Raw genomic sequence first — 16,536 nt, 5'->3', positions numbered from 1 at the left:
GAGAACTGAGTTCAAATTCCGACTTTCGATACGACAGAGAGAGGGCCCAATCTAGCGGAAAGTTACAGAGCAGGATTCGTCGATAGTGCGGAGATTCCAGCTGACCTCGTTTCTCGAATAAAAAAGACAGGCGCTGGGCCGACTGGACTGAATCCTCTATGAGGTTTCGCGATATCATCTGATTCGTTTGCCAATATGAACGGAAAAACTCGTCGCGAGCCGACGCCGGGGAGCAAATATATCTGTCCGATTAATCAACAGACGAAAAGCGACCATTGAATGTAAAGCGACTGGTCAGAATAATTCTGCCTGGACGCCTCCCCTGTTGAACCTTGCGCTAGAGCATGAGCTGCTTGTTGTTTATTCAGCGAATATAGAAGCGGCCTCGTGTGTATCCCAATGTGATTATTGTCCGATGCAGCGTGGAAAAAGCGTTGGATCGCTGAATCGCTGCACTGTCCTGCATGCGTCTACTAGTCTGCATTCACCTCACGGTTCGAAAGTGCTCCGAGGTGGACGTCCAGTTGACGGCTGCTTGTAGCATATCAAAGTAGAATTACTGCCATCAATATCAGGGAGGTGCACGTCTGTCAAACGACGGTCACAATTTTGATGAGATTTTCCCGGACTCCAACTCGTCGTCTGGAACTCTGTAGACACCAGCCGACGCAAGCGTGAAGGCGGTGGATGAGGGCACCCCGTGGGTACGAACCCCGATGCGAGAAACAGCTTCCACGGAATCAGCTCAAGTTTCCATCAAGTATGAGGTTCGAGGAATTCTTCACGCAGTGAGTTACGGATTGGAAAAAAAAATATCGAGACGGTCCGACGCCGACGCATGGGATCATCGAATCGATCAGCGTGAACCTCGTCAACGAACTCGAGTAGAGGGGGCCAGACTCGAGTTTCTAAAACCATCACATAATTTTTGGTCATGTCGAGATAGCGAACATTCACAGATCTAGCAAACATACGTCCTAAGTCAGTGACAGAAGAGCTCTGTGGAGAATCGAATTTCCGAAGTTCCGTCCCCCTCAAGGTCATTGCTTTCCGTCTGTAGAAGACGTGCTCGGATGATCGTGGTGGCATGCAGAGGGTGGGCGTTGTCCCTTATGCCAAATGACTAGCTCGATTAGATTAACGTGTACGTTGTCAACGCGCACTGGAAGGTACGCAGCCTTTCAGGAAATTGCGGGAAGAGAGAGCTTGTTGTGACGCTCGCTCAGAGCGAGGGATGCGAACTCGCTACCCCGATCCCGGTGTGAGTTACACGGTCGCGCTGGCCGGTTAGCGAGTTCTGGGACTTTATAGACTACGATGATTTTTGTGGCGACCGAGGGAGTTTAGCGAGGCCATACGGAGCGTTCTCGGAAAAGACGTGATGTTCGTTGAAACGTGTGTTCACGTTCTGTTTCGGCATCGCCCGGGTAACTAGCTCCTGCACGGCTTCATCTAACACACTAGACGCTGACTGACTTGGCTCACGATTCTCGTAGGAGAGGCCGTGTGGAGATTAGCCGGACGGAATTTCGACCCTCCGGATACGAAACGCCGCCGGTGGGATTCTCCGAGAATCAGTCTCATGCAGGATATTCGAAACTTCGGAGCGGCTTGAGATTTTCCCCTGAATAGGCCTATACGTTGCGTGTTTACCGTAGTTGAGAAGGACGACGTCTGTAGGATCGGTGGAGGCTTTCGCACGCTCGGCAGTCCGAATGTGTGCGTTCGACTATTCTGCCGGTAAACGCTGGCCGCGTTGGTGATTATGCATGAATTCCACGGCTCGAAAGCTCGAGCACGTCCGCCTCCGGTCTCGCCCCCGCAACCTGCGGCATTGAAACTCTCCGAACGCCAAATAACCGAGATAGAATACTTCAACTTCAGAGCTCGACTATAATGTCTCCTCAATTTTCTCGAAATCCATGATCGGAGACCGTGGACTCCTGCTTCATGCTCGTTGTCGCAGAACCCGGCTTCGATTTCCTCTTACTTTCGCAAGCCTTGTATCCCGTGGAGAAATCCCGGCATACAAGGCTTACGATTTCAGGAAGTTCCTAATGGGTGCTCGAATTCGTCCAAAATTGTTTTATCGCCTCCGGGGCGCTATGAAACAGGTGTCCCGGGGGACACTTCCATGAACGATGAGCGCCGACGCCCGACCTTGGATGGGAGTATGAAGCGGACCGCGGGGTCATTGCTAGCTGTCTTATTTAGTTGTGATTGTGCGGAACTGTTCCCGCACATCGTTCCATCAAGGGTGGAGTTCATGACCATTATGCGCGTGAAATCGAGACCATCAAAAGCTGTCTCCGATCCATCTTTTCCTCGAAATGGAATTTCTGTTACTCTAACCTCACACAGTCCGATCGAAGCTTTTAAGTTAATCCGTACGGAGCAGGCTAATCAGTCAGAATTCTCGAGCAATTAACTTCTATCGGTAGGCGTCTTCGAGTGATCGAGTTAAAGTCCCCTCCGCGAAGTGCTTCGATGTCGAAGCACGTCCGATGGAGCCGCGGGTCCGACTGAAACCGTTGGACGGTCGACTTGCATAGCTCGGTCCCGCTACGCACAGTAATTAGGTCGGATTGTTGCGCGGCAAAGACCGCTTCGCCGAAACATTACGACTCTTATGTGACAACGAATAAAATGATCGTCTACAACTCTCCGGGGATAGCTGGAGGTCGTATGATTGTTGCCGAAAGGATGGAATCGTATTCGAGAGTAGAAATGGAGCACGAACGACTCCGGTCAGTGTTCCGTGAGGATGGCTCGCGGTAGCTTAGACTCGTTCGTACTGCTCGTAGCAATAGTAAAGTAGCGATTTATGCTTGTCACTTCAGCTTCGAATCGTTCGATTTCAGCATTTGCCCTTGCCTAACGGCTGCTTCGACGAGACGCGCAGAGTCCGCAGCTCTGTCTTTGAGGTTTCGAAGGGGACTACAGAGCCCCGTGCCGATACAGACCGCTTGCCCAAGTTTGGACCTTCCTGCGCCAGACTGCCTTCAACCCAGCCAGATTTTGATGCTCACTCGCTGAACTTCTCAACGTTGCTCACAGTGAGTACCATCCAACCGAGGTTCCGAGCCCGACAGGCGAGGTATACTTGATTAGGTCGGCGACGGGATTAGCGAATTTTCCACGGAACTCACGGTTTCCGCTACGACTCTGCCGCTGGCTGCCATGATAACGCAGCGAGAACCCCGTATCGCAAGGATGAGGTTCGGTTCTTCCCCTAAAACTCCAGTGTGTTCGTAACATTGCTCACGGCAGGGTTGCGACTGAGTTTTCACCGAGACCGTTGAGGGAAACACCGCGACAGGTATTGGATCCTCGTCATGACTTCTTCCTTCGGATTCCGGAGATTCTCCGTTGAAATCAGGATCGGATTCCCGCGTTGACGGAGAAATTCATGTCCCATGATCCCTATCGGCAACATGCATGGCGGGGAGCTTTCGGGGCTTTAAGGATTTTCAAAGATCCCGCGCGGTTGAGTCCGCCAGAGAGATGTCTCGACAGACGCTCTCGCCGGCAGCCGGGACTCCGGGTTGTTGCCCCAAAATTGAGGGAAAGCGTCGATCAGGTGCGCACGACTCTGGAGACAGGATTTCCAATCGATCTGGAGATATCCATGCCCAAGTGTTCCAGAGAGCGGTCAAGCCGCGAACCATGAAGCAAAGTCACGGAGTCGTGCCAGAGCTGTAGAAATCAACTATACGGAATATGCCACTCCAGCCAAATCCCGCTCCTACGCGGGATTCCTAATCTTTCGGTGATGTCGACCGAGCCTTCGTACCGATCCGCATCAAATCCGTCAGTCGAGGCAGAGCTTCGCTCCCGTACATGAGCTGAAGTCGCAGAGCGCTGACTCAGGAGCGTTCCGTGATGCTCGTCGAAGGCTCGGAAGGAATAGCTCTAGAATCGATCACGACGCTCACGCCAATTTCAATTAGAGATCATCGAGTGCGCCCAGCGCGAATCGCCGACTTTTCCTTGAAGCTCAATCCGGTATACCGAATCCTAATCATCGACCTAGAGCCCAGCGAGCTCGCAGAGGTTTTAGAGAATGAAGTATGAATAGTTCCCCGTGAGCTCGGCACATGCCACTCAATCTTCCGTATCGTGCCGGCGTGCATAACATTGTAGCTGTTGAACCGGTCCGCTGCCACGTTAACACAATATTCAGTCGTGTCGTAACAGCCATCCCCGTCTTACGTGGCAGACCATCCATTGGTGTCCGACCGCAAGGCCAAGAGGTTGTCGACGTACTTCTTATCGTCATGACTTATGATAGTGTGCCCCCCCTCGTCGGAAAGAGATCCCGGCTACACCCCTTGGTAGGTCCCATTATTCGACGGATGGTCATAGGGGAAGAAGGAGACTCACCTTCCAGGTCACACCGAGCGGGAATCATGAAGAGACCTCAGCAACCGAGATGAGGAAATACCGGCTTCTGTGGGAATTCATCGGAAGGGAGCGATTCTCTTCGTGGGCACTGGTTCTCCACAAAGATTGAACTCCTCCAGCTCACTCTTTTCGGAACCAATTGCTTCCGCGGGTCTTCTCCGAGCGCCGAAGTTAGCTCAGAAGATTGGAGCTTGGTATCCGTTTTAATCAGGAGAATAATCAATTGCCTCAGACACCTCCGTCAGCCGGCTAACGCTTGCTGGTGAACACCTCGAATGTGGCTGGCCAATTTCGTACTCGGACCACGGATTTTAGGGGTGCGAATCTGTGCGAGATAGACAATGAGAGAGATGAAAGCGAGATAGAGGGAGAGTGATTACGGTCCGTCGCCTGGAGAAAGGGCCAACCGGCAACCGATGGAGAGGGAATATGTTTTACGGCAGCGTGCACGTAAATTGCACGGAGGCACGTAGTTCAGCAGCTGATTGGAGCGGAGATGGACGATCGTGCGCCTTACACCAAGTCCATTTTATAATTATCCCGGAGCAGGGTTCCTGCTTGACCGCCAGCCGAGAGCCTAATATGTCTCGAATACGGCTTTCCGCTGAAATCGAGCGTTTCAACGCAATTATCTCCGAGCGGAACTGATCCTAGATCGGGACTTAGGTACTTCGCTATGTCTTCGCGAGGAATCAATCACTCGGAGGGCAAGGGGGAAAACAAGAGGGGACTTGTCACGATTTTTAATTACGATTGTACATATCTTTCCGATGGGGATTTCTCTCTAAATGAAAGGGCTCCGTGGGGATGTCAGCCGACGACAACGCGACCCAGCGTGACTTGCGACCGACCGTCAGCTGGACGAGTGGTCAGCGCGTCAGAAGCTCCTCTTGCCCTAAGGGAATTTCCTGAGGGAGTTTCCTGAACACTTGCATCTATTCGATGGTCCCCTTAGAACGCCAATCGACGATGAATGCGTGATCCAGCCCAGGAAAAAAAATACTCATAAAATACAGCATATCTTGCACTCGCTGTGCTCGACAGTTGAAGCCGGCCAGAGGGGAGCGAGAACGGATTCGATCAACATAGCCGATCCCGAGAGCGACTGAACACTGACAGAAATTACATTTTATTCATCATGGTCTGCTCAGCTACCGAGTCGCCCCAATGAATAACATGGACAGCAAATACATCTAAGCAAACTGAACGTGCGTAGGGTTACCCTGAAAATTATGGCTTCCAAGAGGACGAGTAAGCCGAGGGCACCTAGAAACGGCCAATGCTTCCCAAACGTCACCCATGTCAGGTAAGCGCAAAATCCGTGTTGCACAATGGCACCGCCGTAGAGCGATGCTTTGTAGGCGATGGGAAGAGCTGGAAATTTCGGAAAGAGTAAAGAACGATTCCATCGAGCTCTACGTGTAGAGCATGGGTAGTCCAATGTGAAACGAAGGGTTTTCGGTGGTCGTTCGAAGGTTGTATCTCGGTCCGCTTGGAATCACGAGAGGATAGAGGCCGCTGATGATTAGGTGTTCGAGTCCACGTAGGATGTTTCGATCGAATTCTGATATCAGCCTGACTGAGATCGTGGAGTGTTGTCGATTACAACCAGATTCCTCTGACAGAGTTTGGATCGAGGTACAACCTCCGAGAGATCGGCCAGCATCTATAACATCCCTCGCAGGACCCGATGGGCGATGGGGTCGTTGCCCCGCCGGGAGGATGCTTAGAGGGAAGCGGGGTGCAGGATATATGAAGATCCGGGGATACTCACGTTCTTTCTCCGCATATGCAGAGACGCTGTAGATATAAACGACCACGTATGAAAATAAGTGCGACCACACCAGATGATAAAACCATCGGTTTCCCCGAAGATCAGTGACAATAATATAACACGCGATTCCGAGCACTATAAGGAGCGGAATGTAAAGAAGTCCCTCGGGACGTCTCGCGAATCGACTCGTTAGAGGATTCGTTTTCCTCCAGTCGAATTCACTCTTGAAGTGGAAGACCTTCTCTCTATCGAGGCGCGACGTGCGGGTCGCGCTACTGCGAATCGCTGTCTGCGACTTGGAGCCAGCCCCGCCCTTGTACGCGCTCCACACAGGCAGAACATCCTGATCAGGAGATTTCGGGTTGGTCAGATCCCGTTTGACCGGCGCAGAGCTCTTGGCGATTTTCCCCGGAAGCTGCGCTGTAGATGACTTTTTCTTCTCCAACTCGGTTGTTCCTTCGGGAGTGCCATCGATTGGACTGCTCGAGTCGGTTTTCGATCTGAAGAGTTCTGTGAAGGTTTCGGCCATCGGGGATTCACTGGACCACCTGCTGGAGAAGACAGAAGACTCGATGATGTCTTCGTTGTCTCCACTAGAAGATAGCCGAACCGTCGGAACTTTCCCGCGAGCGTCCCGACCGATGGGCGCGACCCGGTCAACGACGAATACCGTCGTTTCCGGAGCATCCGAATCGTTTCGTGCCGAAAACACACGGTGAGCTCGAGCGAATGAATGGTATCAATGACATAGTCATAAGCTCATCATGAAATCATCAGAAAGGGGGCTCATGGGCTTGCGCTCGTCGTTTTGCTTCAGATGCCCACTCCCTCCCTAAAGAGGCCGACGCAGCTGCGGCTCCACTCTATCTGGGGTCGAGGGACATCACTTGGGCCTCCGACGAATGAATAGACGTGGAGCCCTCTGTAGCGCAACTGAACGACGCCTCGTGGTCCACCGATAAAGTCTGCGGAATTTTGGCGCTCCTAATGAGCGAGAATACTCCTGGAGACTCTTTGAGCGGAAACGAGGGGCAGTATGGACGAGAAATTCAGCGACTAAGAAAATCATTCCGGCGAATGATGAGGCGATCACCAAAAATTTGAAGGTGGATGTGAAGCCGCTCTCGCCCGTGGCCGGATCGCCTGGTCCCGACCCGACGGTCTCAAGAGTCTCGCGGAAGTCTTTTTCGACATTGCTTCTATCGCTACAGCAATTGAAGGTCCGCTTGATAAAACCTATGCTTTCTTTCGAATGCCTACGCTCCTTTCTCCGCCTGGACGCGCGATCGATAGCGAATCTTAGAAATATGCTGGCGTATTCGTTGGACTCGATGATATCAGTATTGGAAGCGATGACTCTGACAGTTTGCAGGCCTCTCTTGGTCAGGGTTCTGAAGCGACCGAGGGTTTGTGGGTGAAAATACATTTTCCGATTGGTTTCAATCATTCGAATGCGATACATGTTACTGAAACCGAAGAAATTACGAATCTGATTGACTTCAAAACTTGATCCGCAAATGATCACCCCGGACGATCGGAGAAACCAACGGAGTTTTTTGTCCATGAGGGAATACCAAAAATCAGGGGTCGGCATTGTAGTATGAGCTTTCCTAGGCTCGGCCGCGTCGGAGTTGTCATATTCGAAAAATTCTGTTGCGCAGCCCGGGATTAGTGGAACCCTTTCACAACTCGGTACGCTGATAATCGAAGTCATGTCGTCGACTAGAATTTGCGTGAAGAACATGTTTGCCAGGACCCACATGGAGAGCGCAATCGGAACGCGGCTCCTCATTTTCCTGGCACATTCTCTAGATGTCGAGATTCCACAGACGAGGACAAGGAAGGACTCGCCGAACGATGTGTCGCTCAGCAGCCAAATTGATGCTCCAAGAAGACTCATGATGCTCAGGGTGAATTTGTTCACCACGTGTCCTCGCAGTCCGGATAGAGGAGCGACCTTGTCGAACCCGTAAGCGACGACATCATTGTCCGCGGAGACAGGTAGTCTGTGTAGAGTTCTGACTGCGGAATCCGAAATTCCGAATAACTGGGATTTGTTCATGCACGGCTCAACATCGGTCCTAATGGGCACCCTGTCCAGGTACGGATTTCGCCTGTCGCTCTTCATGTTCCGAATGGTTTGCATCTTCGACAGAAGATGGGGGCACGCTTTCCTCGTATCGGTCGCGATCCACTCAGAGACGCATTTTTTGATCGATGATGATTTGTCGACGTTCTCGATGTTCATTTTGAAACCGAAAGGTAATTTTGTGACGGATCTTCTGCCGCAGGGAACAACCCGAGACGCTGCATTGTGACGGGAGGCGTTGACGTGTATCACCCGTTTATAATCGTTCGAGGAAAACTCCAGCTCCGATTCAATCTCTGACGTCGAGATAGAGTTCTTGCTGATAACAATCAGTAAGTCGTTGACGATCGTATTTCCAAGTGTCTGCGGAGATTTTAACGTTAGGAAGGTCGCACGTTCAAGTGGACTATTCAAGTTCGTGAAATCGACACAGATGAAAACCACTCTGTGGGTGGCCTGATGTCGGCGTCGTGCTTCGTGGGAGAAATCGTCGTCCCAAACAAAGTTATGGAAGTCCCTTGTCAAAGTAAGGTGTGAGGAGACTTCAAACCATGTTTTGAGGCGGCAATCCACGAGCTCAATGGTAAGATCGCTTCTCTCCGCGACCTTCTCGATTTCGCTCATTGCGAAGAAAACTATCTTCTCCTCGGCCTCTGAAGCCTCATACTTCGATTCGGAGTACGTGGGTACCCATGCTCTGCCGGTCTTTTGTGTGGAATTCCTTAGCCGCAAGCTCTTCCGGCTCAGATCCATTTGGAGAAAAGTCAGAATAAGGGCTGCCAGAGAACAAATGCCGCAACCGGAGTACCTCATCCTGCGCTTACGTCTCAGGAGCTCCATCACGGTCTTTTGAGCCACAGAGCTCAAACTCACCGGTTCCTCCCACGGGATTCTCACCTTGAGAGAGTGGAGCCTCACAGGAGAGTCCGACGTGTAACTTCCAGACTGAGCGTCGCTTCGCAGCCATGGGAACACACACATCTTGCTTGAAAAATTCATCACAGGGATCAATCAGACTCCTGCTGTGCTTGCAGACTTACTCAGCTGGTCTCGGGAACAAGAGCCGAATGACACGAGTTTTGGATTGCCGTGATGAGTGTGTCGAATCGGCAGGAATATACCCCGGAGTTCCGAGCGATGGATTCAGGACCGCAGCTGGCAAGCTAAATATGCCGCAGCTGGCACGCTTTCACATTCCTTGCGGCGAACGAGTATCAACAACGTGTCGCCGGAATCGGCCTGTGAGCAGCCAATTGTCGATTGAACCTACCGTGTTGTTCTTTCGACCCTCAAAAAAGACTCCGGGGCTTACTTTCTGGGGAGGGCTTATTTTAATTTATTAGACAAAATCCCGGTCTACGAGAAAAGACTTCAACCATTGTCTTCACTCGATAACAACAACGTCACCATCCTCTGGTATAAACATTCATAAGAGTCAAATGCTTGGAGAGGGGCCCCAAGATGTTGCGTTTCGATCTCTCTGCGTGATATCGGTCCGAGTCGTCCATGTTTGCCGATATACGTGTTCTCGAATCTATGTGCTCCATCGAGGTAACCTGCGCGAAGAGAACTTGAGACGGTCTTGTCTGAAATTTCTTCCCACGAATTCCAAACCCAAGAGACGACTTCGGCCAAAGAGGGCTTCACGAAATTCCCTCTCAAGTTCCTCTGAAAGCGATTTTCGATATAATCATTGACTTCGGAGCGGAGGTAGACTTTGAGGGGTTTGTTGATCGCCAGATCGAGACTGCAGATACTCGGGCATCCCTGCGGGGAACAAGATTTGATCCAGAGCTCTACTCGCGAGGAACCTCTTCATGTCCTACGCGCGATGTGTGCTGGCTGAATCCCAAATGATCAGTCCCCTCTTCCCATTCCTCAGAATCGGTGGTAGCACACGTAGGTCGATCCACTTCCGTAAGACTTCTTGTGTGCCCCACGCCCTCTCGCTTTCCAGAACATAAACATTGGATGAACGTTTCAGCTCACCTTTCTTGCCCTTCGAAACAATGAGAGGGAGAACTTTCTTCCTATCCAAACGGATTGCGAGGATGCAAGTGATCCTTGCGCTCTCGTACCCGGTGGAAGGGACGTATATCGACGACGCACCTGTCTTCTCGATCGTTAATTGAGATCCCTGACCCTAGAACACTGCAGTCTCGTCCATTGCGATGATGTTTGACAGAGAACTCGATGCCATCCACACAGCTCTTGAAAGCTAGAGCTCGCCTGACGATTTCGTCATCCTCAAGTTCGAAAAGTGTGGTCGATCTCCTCAAAGACAACTCATTGCGTTTCATGAAATCATCTACCCAATGCTTTGATGCTCTGAAATCGCCGGGTGAGATATCGAACGCTGGAGCCAGCGAGAGCGCAGTGTTCTGTATGTCCGTGCGACTGACAACCAGACTCAATGCTCGTCAATCACATATCCACTCCAGAACATCACTTTCTAGTTCGGGAAAGGACGGTTTACGACCCGATCCAATTTTCCGTTTCCCTCTTCGATTTTCTGGCTGAAGTCCTCAGCGTCCGTTCGCCTGCGGCGCACCATACGACTATCGAGCTTCCTTTCCTTGCAGAACTGAGTGAGCAAAATTTTTGCCGCGGCTTCCTTCTAGAATGTTCCGCTTATAATCGAGAGTATATTTTTCCCGCTTCATGCTCATCATCACACAATGTAACCAGTATCGGAACGCACTTTGTTCCGAAGAGTCACGAAGCGTTCGAAACGACAGCGGTAGAAGGTCGAATCGTAAACAGCTTTCAGCATGCACCCACGTCTCGCTATCATTTCAAACGTGTCCCATGTCAGTGCTTCCTTCGCGGTGCGCAATCAGGAAAATGAGAGTCTTGGACTTGAACAAATCCGAATTCTCAACCGAACCTGGACAACCAGGGCTTATTTTCGGGGGAGGGCTTATTCTAACGCTAAGCTCGAAAATGTAGGCAGGGCTCATATTCGGGAGAGGTCTTATATTCGGGGAAACACGGTGGTACAAGTGATACCGAGGACTTTCGAATAAGGGCTGTGAATCGGGAACTACTTATCTCTCGATGGCCTTCGCCCATGAGAGCGTCATGGAGTCGGACTTTGATTATCCAGACACCGAGAAGCTCGGCACTTGCAACTCCAGCACTCCACGAACGACCGGACCGGAACTCCACTACCGGACCATACTTCCCGATAACGAGGATCGCTTGGCCTATTCGCTCAACCAGAACGGACCGCTGGTCGTTGTTTACATCAGAGCCGTCCGCAGGTGAGTGAGTTTCTCTGAACTAACCGACCGGAAACTTTTAATTCCCACACCTCGATGACGTTTTCTCTCGGCGCCTGTAGTTTCAGCTATTGCTCCAAAGGAATCTACAACGATCATCTCTGTCGCGGAGCTGTAGCCCAGGCCATGCTCCTCGACGGTATTGAAAAGGATGACAACGGCGATGAATTGTGGATTCTGAAGAACTCTCGGGGAACTCCATTGGGCGATAAGGGATTCATTAACCCATGGATAGATCCATTAAGTTCTTGAAGAGCGGGAATAGATGCGATGATGACCACTTACACCGTGACTATTGCGCGCTACCGTGATATAATCATTCGGTAAGATCCTTGGCATCGCAGCACGTGTCAGGGGAGGGAATTCGCGGAAGCCCTAATCCCTAAAGCTAGGATGGATCCTCTCCCCCGATGATCTCCCCGCATGTGACGTTCGACCTATCGAATCGGGGGTATATCTCTTGTTCTATCTAATGAGAGTTGTACTTCCCGTAATCTCAGCATCCTCTTACAACACTCTGTGAGGTGTCCTCAAATACCAAACAATGATCGACTGTTCTCGAGTCTGATTGTTCTTCCTCGTCTGGGTCGAGCAGCACCGAAATAGTCGTTTCGAGAGAATGTGCCCTATGAACCCATGATTCCAGTTTGTGTTGTCGGTGTGGCGTAGGGAACAAGATGAGACCGTTTCCGCGGAAGTAGCGAGAGCGGGGAAATTTCCATTGGCTTTCTCCCGGAGGAGAACAACTGAGAGAGAAAAGGAATCTTCGTGAATAATTTCCAAAGAATTTTCTCGTCTCATCTCTTCACGCTTAGCAGAACGGATACACTCGACTAAATGTGCTCCATTCGAGTATCGAGGAGGTCTAATCCGCGGACGATCGAATCAAAAGTCGCCCACGCTACCACAGGTAAATCGAGGATGGGATCATTCATGGCCCTGAGTGCTCTTTGTGAGGCGATTCTCGGCGCAAGTGGACTTCTCGATCGCCTCCGGAATCCGTGACGAATAAAGGCGGGCCGCCTGGAACTCGATGATTACCTCCCGACAAAGTAAGAGCAATCACGTGGAGTCGCGTGGAAAGGTAGGCAAGGACGTTATCTTTCCAGAATGGCTATTCTCTCACGACCTTATCAGTTCCTTTTCCTTCCATGTCCAGCGCACCACATGGAACGGATCCCCAGAAGACAGTCAGTGAGCACCGACAATTCGGAGTTCTCCTCCGGAACTAGTGAGCTGTGGTGAAGAAAAAAGGAGCTGTGATCCCATCGGCATGAGTCATAAGGCTGTCACTCCGCGGAGGGAGCTTTACGGAATTCCCAGAGGAAGGTACCGCGCCGAGAATTGTTCTCTGGAATGCTCCCTCGTAGTCGGCACCGAAGCCGACGCATCACGAGACCGGGAAACCGATTCCGACGGCGTGCGCGCAAAATCGGATAGGGGCGAAGACATCAACGACAGACCTGGCTGTTCCCGCGACGCAATGAACAAAAACCTTGAAATCGATGCGTTTGCTCGGAGTCGGACGAACAGCCGAGCGCAGGATCTGAATCATCCGCTGTTCCGAGCCGTATGTAATAACGATCTTCAGAGAGTCGAAGAACTTCTGCAAGACGGAGCCGACATAAACGCGATCGGATACGAGTATGGCGGTTATTTCACCCCGGCCGAATTCACCCCTCTCATATTAGGGGTCGCTCGAGGACATATACGGATATGCGAGAGACTTCTACAAGTTCCCGACATAAACCTGAACCAGACGGAGGGTACCGGCAAGACTGCTCTACACGAAGCAGCGAGGAACGGCAACGCGCACATGGTGAGACTCCTGAAACAAAAAGGTGGAATCCAGGTGAATGCCAGAGAAAACATGTACGGCCACACTCCTCTACATCTAGCGGCGATAGGAGGTTACGCAGACGTCGTTGAATTATTGCTGGAAGAGGATGACGTCGACGTGAACGTCAGGGACGCGGTGGGCGGTTCGACTCCTCTTCATTTAGCGTCGATCGAAGGTCACGTCGAAGTCGTCGAATTGCTGTTGTCCAAGGATGAAATCGACGTCAATGTGAGAGATAACACCGACTGCTCGACCCCACTCCATCTGGCCTCGAGTGAAGGCTTCGTCAGAGTCGTGAGATTGTTGCTCCAAAATCAAGCGATCGATGTGAACGTGAGAGATTCCGAACTCCGATCTACACCGTTACACCTTGCCTCGGCCGAGGAACGGACAGAGATCGTTGCGTTACTCACACAAAAAGAAGGTATCGACGTCAATGCGAGGGATATCAACGATTCCACCGCTCTGCATCTCGCGGCCAGCAGAGGCTCCGCGAAGATCGCGCAACTTCTCCTGAGAGCCGAAGGCATCGATGTGAACGCGAGGACCGCCGATGGCTCTACTCCACTGCACCTGGCGTCGCTGCGAGGTCATGTTGAAGTTGTGAAATTCTTGCTGGAACACGAGAATATTCAGGTCAACGCTAGAGACGCTGATAACGGATCGACACCTCTGTATCTCGCGAGTTCCCACGGCCACACGGAAGTCGTCAGAGCGTTAGTCCGTAAAGAGGGCATAGATCTAAATGCCGAAAACACCTCACACAGGAACACCGCGCTCCATCGGGCATCGAGCCATGGCTACGCGGAGATCGTGGAGATATTATTGCAGCAAGACGGCATCGATGTGAATATTCTGAATGCCGCAGGGTACACCCCTCTCCACAAGGCGTCGATCAAGGGGCATGCCCGAGTTGTTGACCTATTGCTGAAGAAAGAGGGTGTCGAGGTGAATTTCAAAGACGGCAAGGATGGAGACACCGCCCTCATATCGGCGGCATGGGGTGGTCATGAGAAAGTCGTCGAACGACTTCTAGGCATCGAAGGAATTCTGGTCAACGAGAAAAGCGAGGATGGAGAAACCGCGCTCCACCTGTCCGCCAGCAACGGTCACTTGGAAGTTGTCAGAATGCTGCTCAAAAGCCCAGGGATTCTGATAAATGAGAAAGATCATATCAATTCTCAGACACCGTGCCATCTGGCGGCAGACAATGCCTATCCCGAAGTTCTAGAAGCGATACTCAGTCATCCGGATACTGACGTGAATGTGAAAGACAACGCGGGGCGAACTCCGCTACACTTGTCCGCCCTCTGTGGTAATTCGAATCAGGTAGAGATGCTCTTGCAGGCGGGTGCTGACGTTGATGAGAAAGACGACGGAGGCAACACCGCACTCCAATTGGCAGCAGAGCACGCAGACGGCAGACCACGCGATCGCTCCTCTTGTGTCGTCGACATGATCGCGGAATCGATGAGAATTGTGGACAAATCTGATTTCGGTGACGATGCCGCAGATGGGAGATCAGATGATGTTGTCAGACGTTCGAGACCGAACTTGAAGTCATGGATTCGGCAGGTCTCCAAGAGGAGGGCTAGGCACACGACTAATGAGTGAGATAAGGCTGCAATAGTCGAATATGTTCGACGCGATGGTTTCTTGAGGATGCTGATATTTTCTCATGGAATCTTCTCGATATGCTGAGGTCGGAAGTCATTGCTATCATGCAAAGCGAATAAAGCATGCAACCGTATCTTATTACTTCTCGCAGATCTCTCCCTGTCCAGCCTGAGGGGAACTCATGTTCCCAGTGAAAGTGATCGAGCAAGGCAGATTCCCCGCGTAAATTCGTAGGTGAGAAGCACTAGCACGTGGATCACGACGAACCCTTCTCCTTGAGCTGGAGGGTCTCTCAAATTCCTGGGAGAGGATACCAAAAGATGGCAGTCGCCCTCCTCCCAGTCTATTTCGAAACGGAGCTCGACTGAGTGATTTCATGCGGAGACGGTCTCGGAATCTACTCATTTAGCACTCGGGTGGGGCTCTCGAACGCCTCTCCGCAGGGCTTCCGACGAGATTCGTCGGCTATATAGCAGTCTTGTCGAGGACGAGTTTTTCAGCCGCAAAAAATGGAAGACGGCTCATCCACATCTTCGGAGGTGGACTGATCAATCATCACCTCGAGATTTTCCTTATCAACCTGTATGTTTTTATTCATCTATCACGGATGACAAGATTTAAGAATTAGGAGTAGATATTTGGAGGAGCCGACAATCTCCCGTCTGGCTTGGCCTCTTGCCAGGAGTCCCTATAACCGGGAAGGTTGACAGTCTAACCACATATTCACAGGATATCGCATGATATCGTGAGTTCTCGCCGCTGTGTCTCTCGCATATACAATACCGGTGAGGTCAGTCATGAAACTTCTCCTCAACACGAATCGCCGCATGGAAGCCATGTGTCGCGAATCTAGTGGCGGAGAGACGCCTTTTTCCCGTCAGTTCCCTCTCATCCACTTGGAGTCATCGCGAGCGTTGTGAAGAACTCAGCATCGATATGAGACTTCTTCAGCGATTTTCAGTGAACTTACCTAAGCGTCTTAATAAATATGATTTTCAGTATACTTACCTAAGCGTCTTAATAAATTTGATTTTCAGTACACTTACCTAAGCGTCTTGATAAAGTGGGTTCCCCATAAATATATTTCGTGAACTCGATAGAATTTCAAAAGTATGCATAGTCCTTGTACGCTGCTGTTGCGTGGAGATTGTAGCGTTACCTGAGCTCGTCAATGGAGGCTGGAGTCGCGGCGAGTCGCTACACCAGCCGTTCGCCAGCGCACCTATTAACTCACATTGATATTTTCAATAATGACGACTTCCAAGGGCTCAGGAGTACCAAGTCCGCTCCTGCAAGCATTTCCCGTGTGAGCTGTACATCTATTTACCATATGACGCAACCGCGAATATCTCAGGTCGAAGAAGGCGATGACGGTCATGATGGGGAGCCGATGCTGCTGCGAGAAGTGCCGTCCTCTGTCTCTTTTGTTAGATAGGATTCTTCGTTATAGGATCTGGAAATCTAAAGCACAGGGCCTGCGCATGCAGAGTATGCGGTAGCGTGGCCGAGCGGTCTAAGGCGCTGGTTTAAG

General features: G+C 51.2%; 2 protein-coding genes across 2 annotated transcripts; both read left to right on the top strand.

Moving 5' to 3' along the window:
- Positions 1-11,348: 11,348 nt before the first annotated feature.
- Positions 11,349-11,800, top strand: LOC100903459 (cathepsin M-like). The gene is made up of 2 exons (XM_003743052.1): positions 11,349-11,530; positions 11,617-11,800. The coding sequence occupies exons 1-2, from the start codon at positions 11,349-11,351 to the stop codon at positions 11,798-11,800; spliced, it is 366 nt and encodes a 121-aa protein (XP_003743100.1).
- A 231-nt stretch (positions 11,801-12,031) lies between these two features.
- LOC100903316 (ankyrin-1) lies at positions 12,032-15,088 on the top strand. Its single transcript, XM_003743051.2, has 2 exons — positions 12,032-12,600; positions 12,708-15,088. Exon 2 carries the CDS (start codon positions 12,822-12,824, stop codon positions 15,000-15,002), a length of 2,181 nt encoding a protein of 726 aa, XP_003743099.1. The 5' UTR covers positions 12,032-12,600; positions 12,708-12,821; the 3' UTR covers positions 15,003-15,088.
- Positions 15,089-16,536: the final 1,448 nt, after the last annotated feature.

The sequence above is a fragment of the Galendromus occidentalis genome, unplaced genomic scaffold (genome assembly GCF_000255335.2).
Source record: "Galendromus occidentalis unplaced genomic scaffold, Mocc_1.1 scf7180000077438, whole genome shotgun sequence".
NCBI lineage: Eukaryota > Metazoa > Arthropoda > Arachnida > Mesostigmata > Phytoseiidae > Galendromus > Galendromus occidentalis.
Note: the sequence above shows the minus strand (reverse complement) of the source record. Positions and strands in the feature narration are given on the sequence as shown.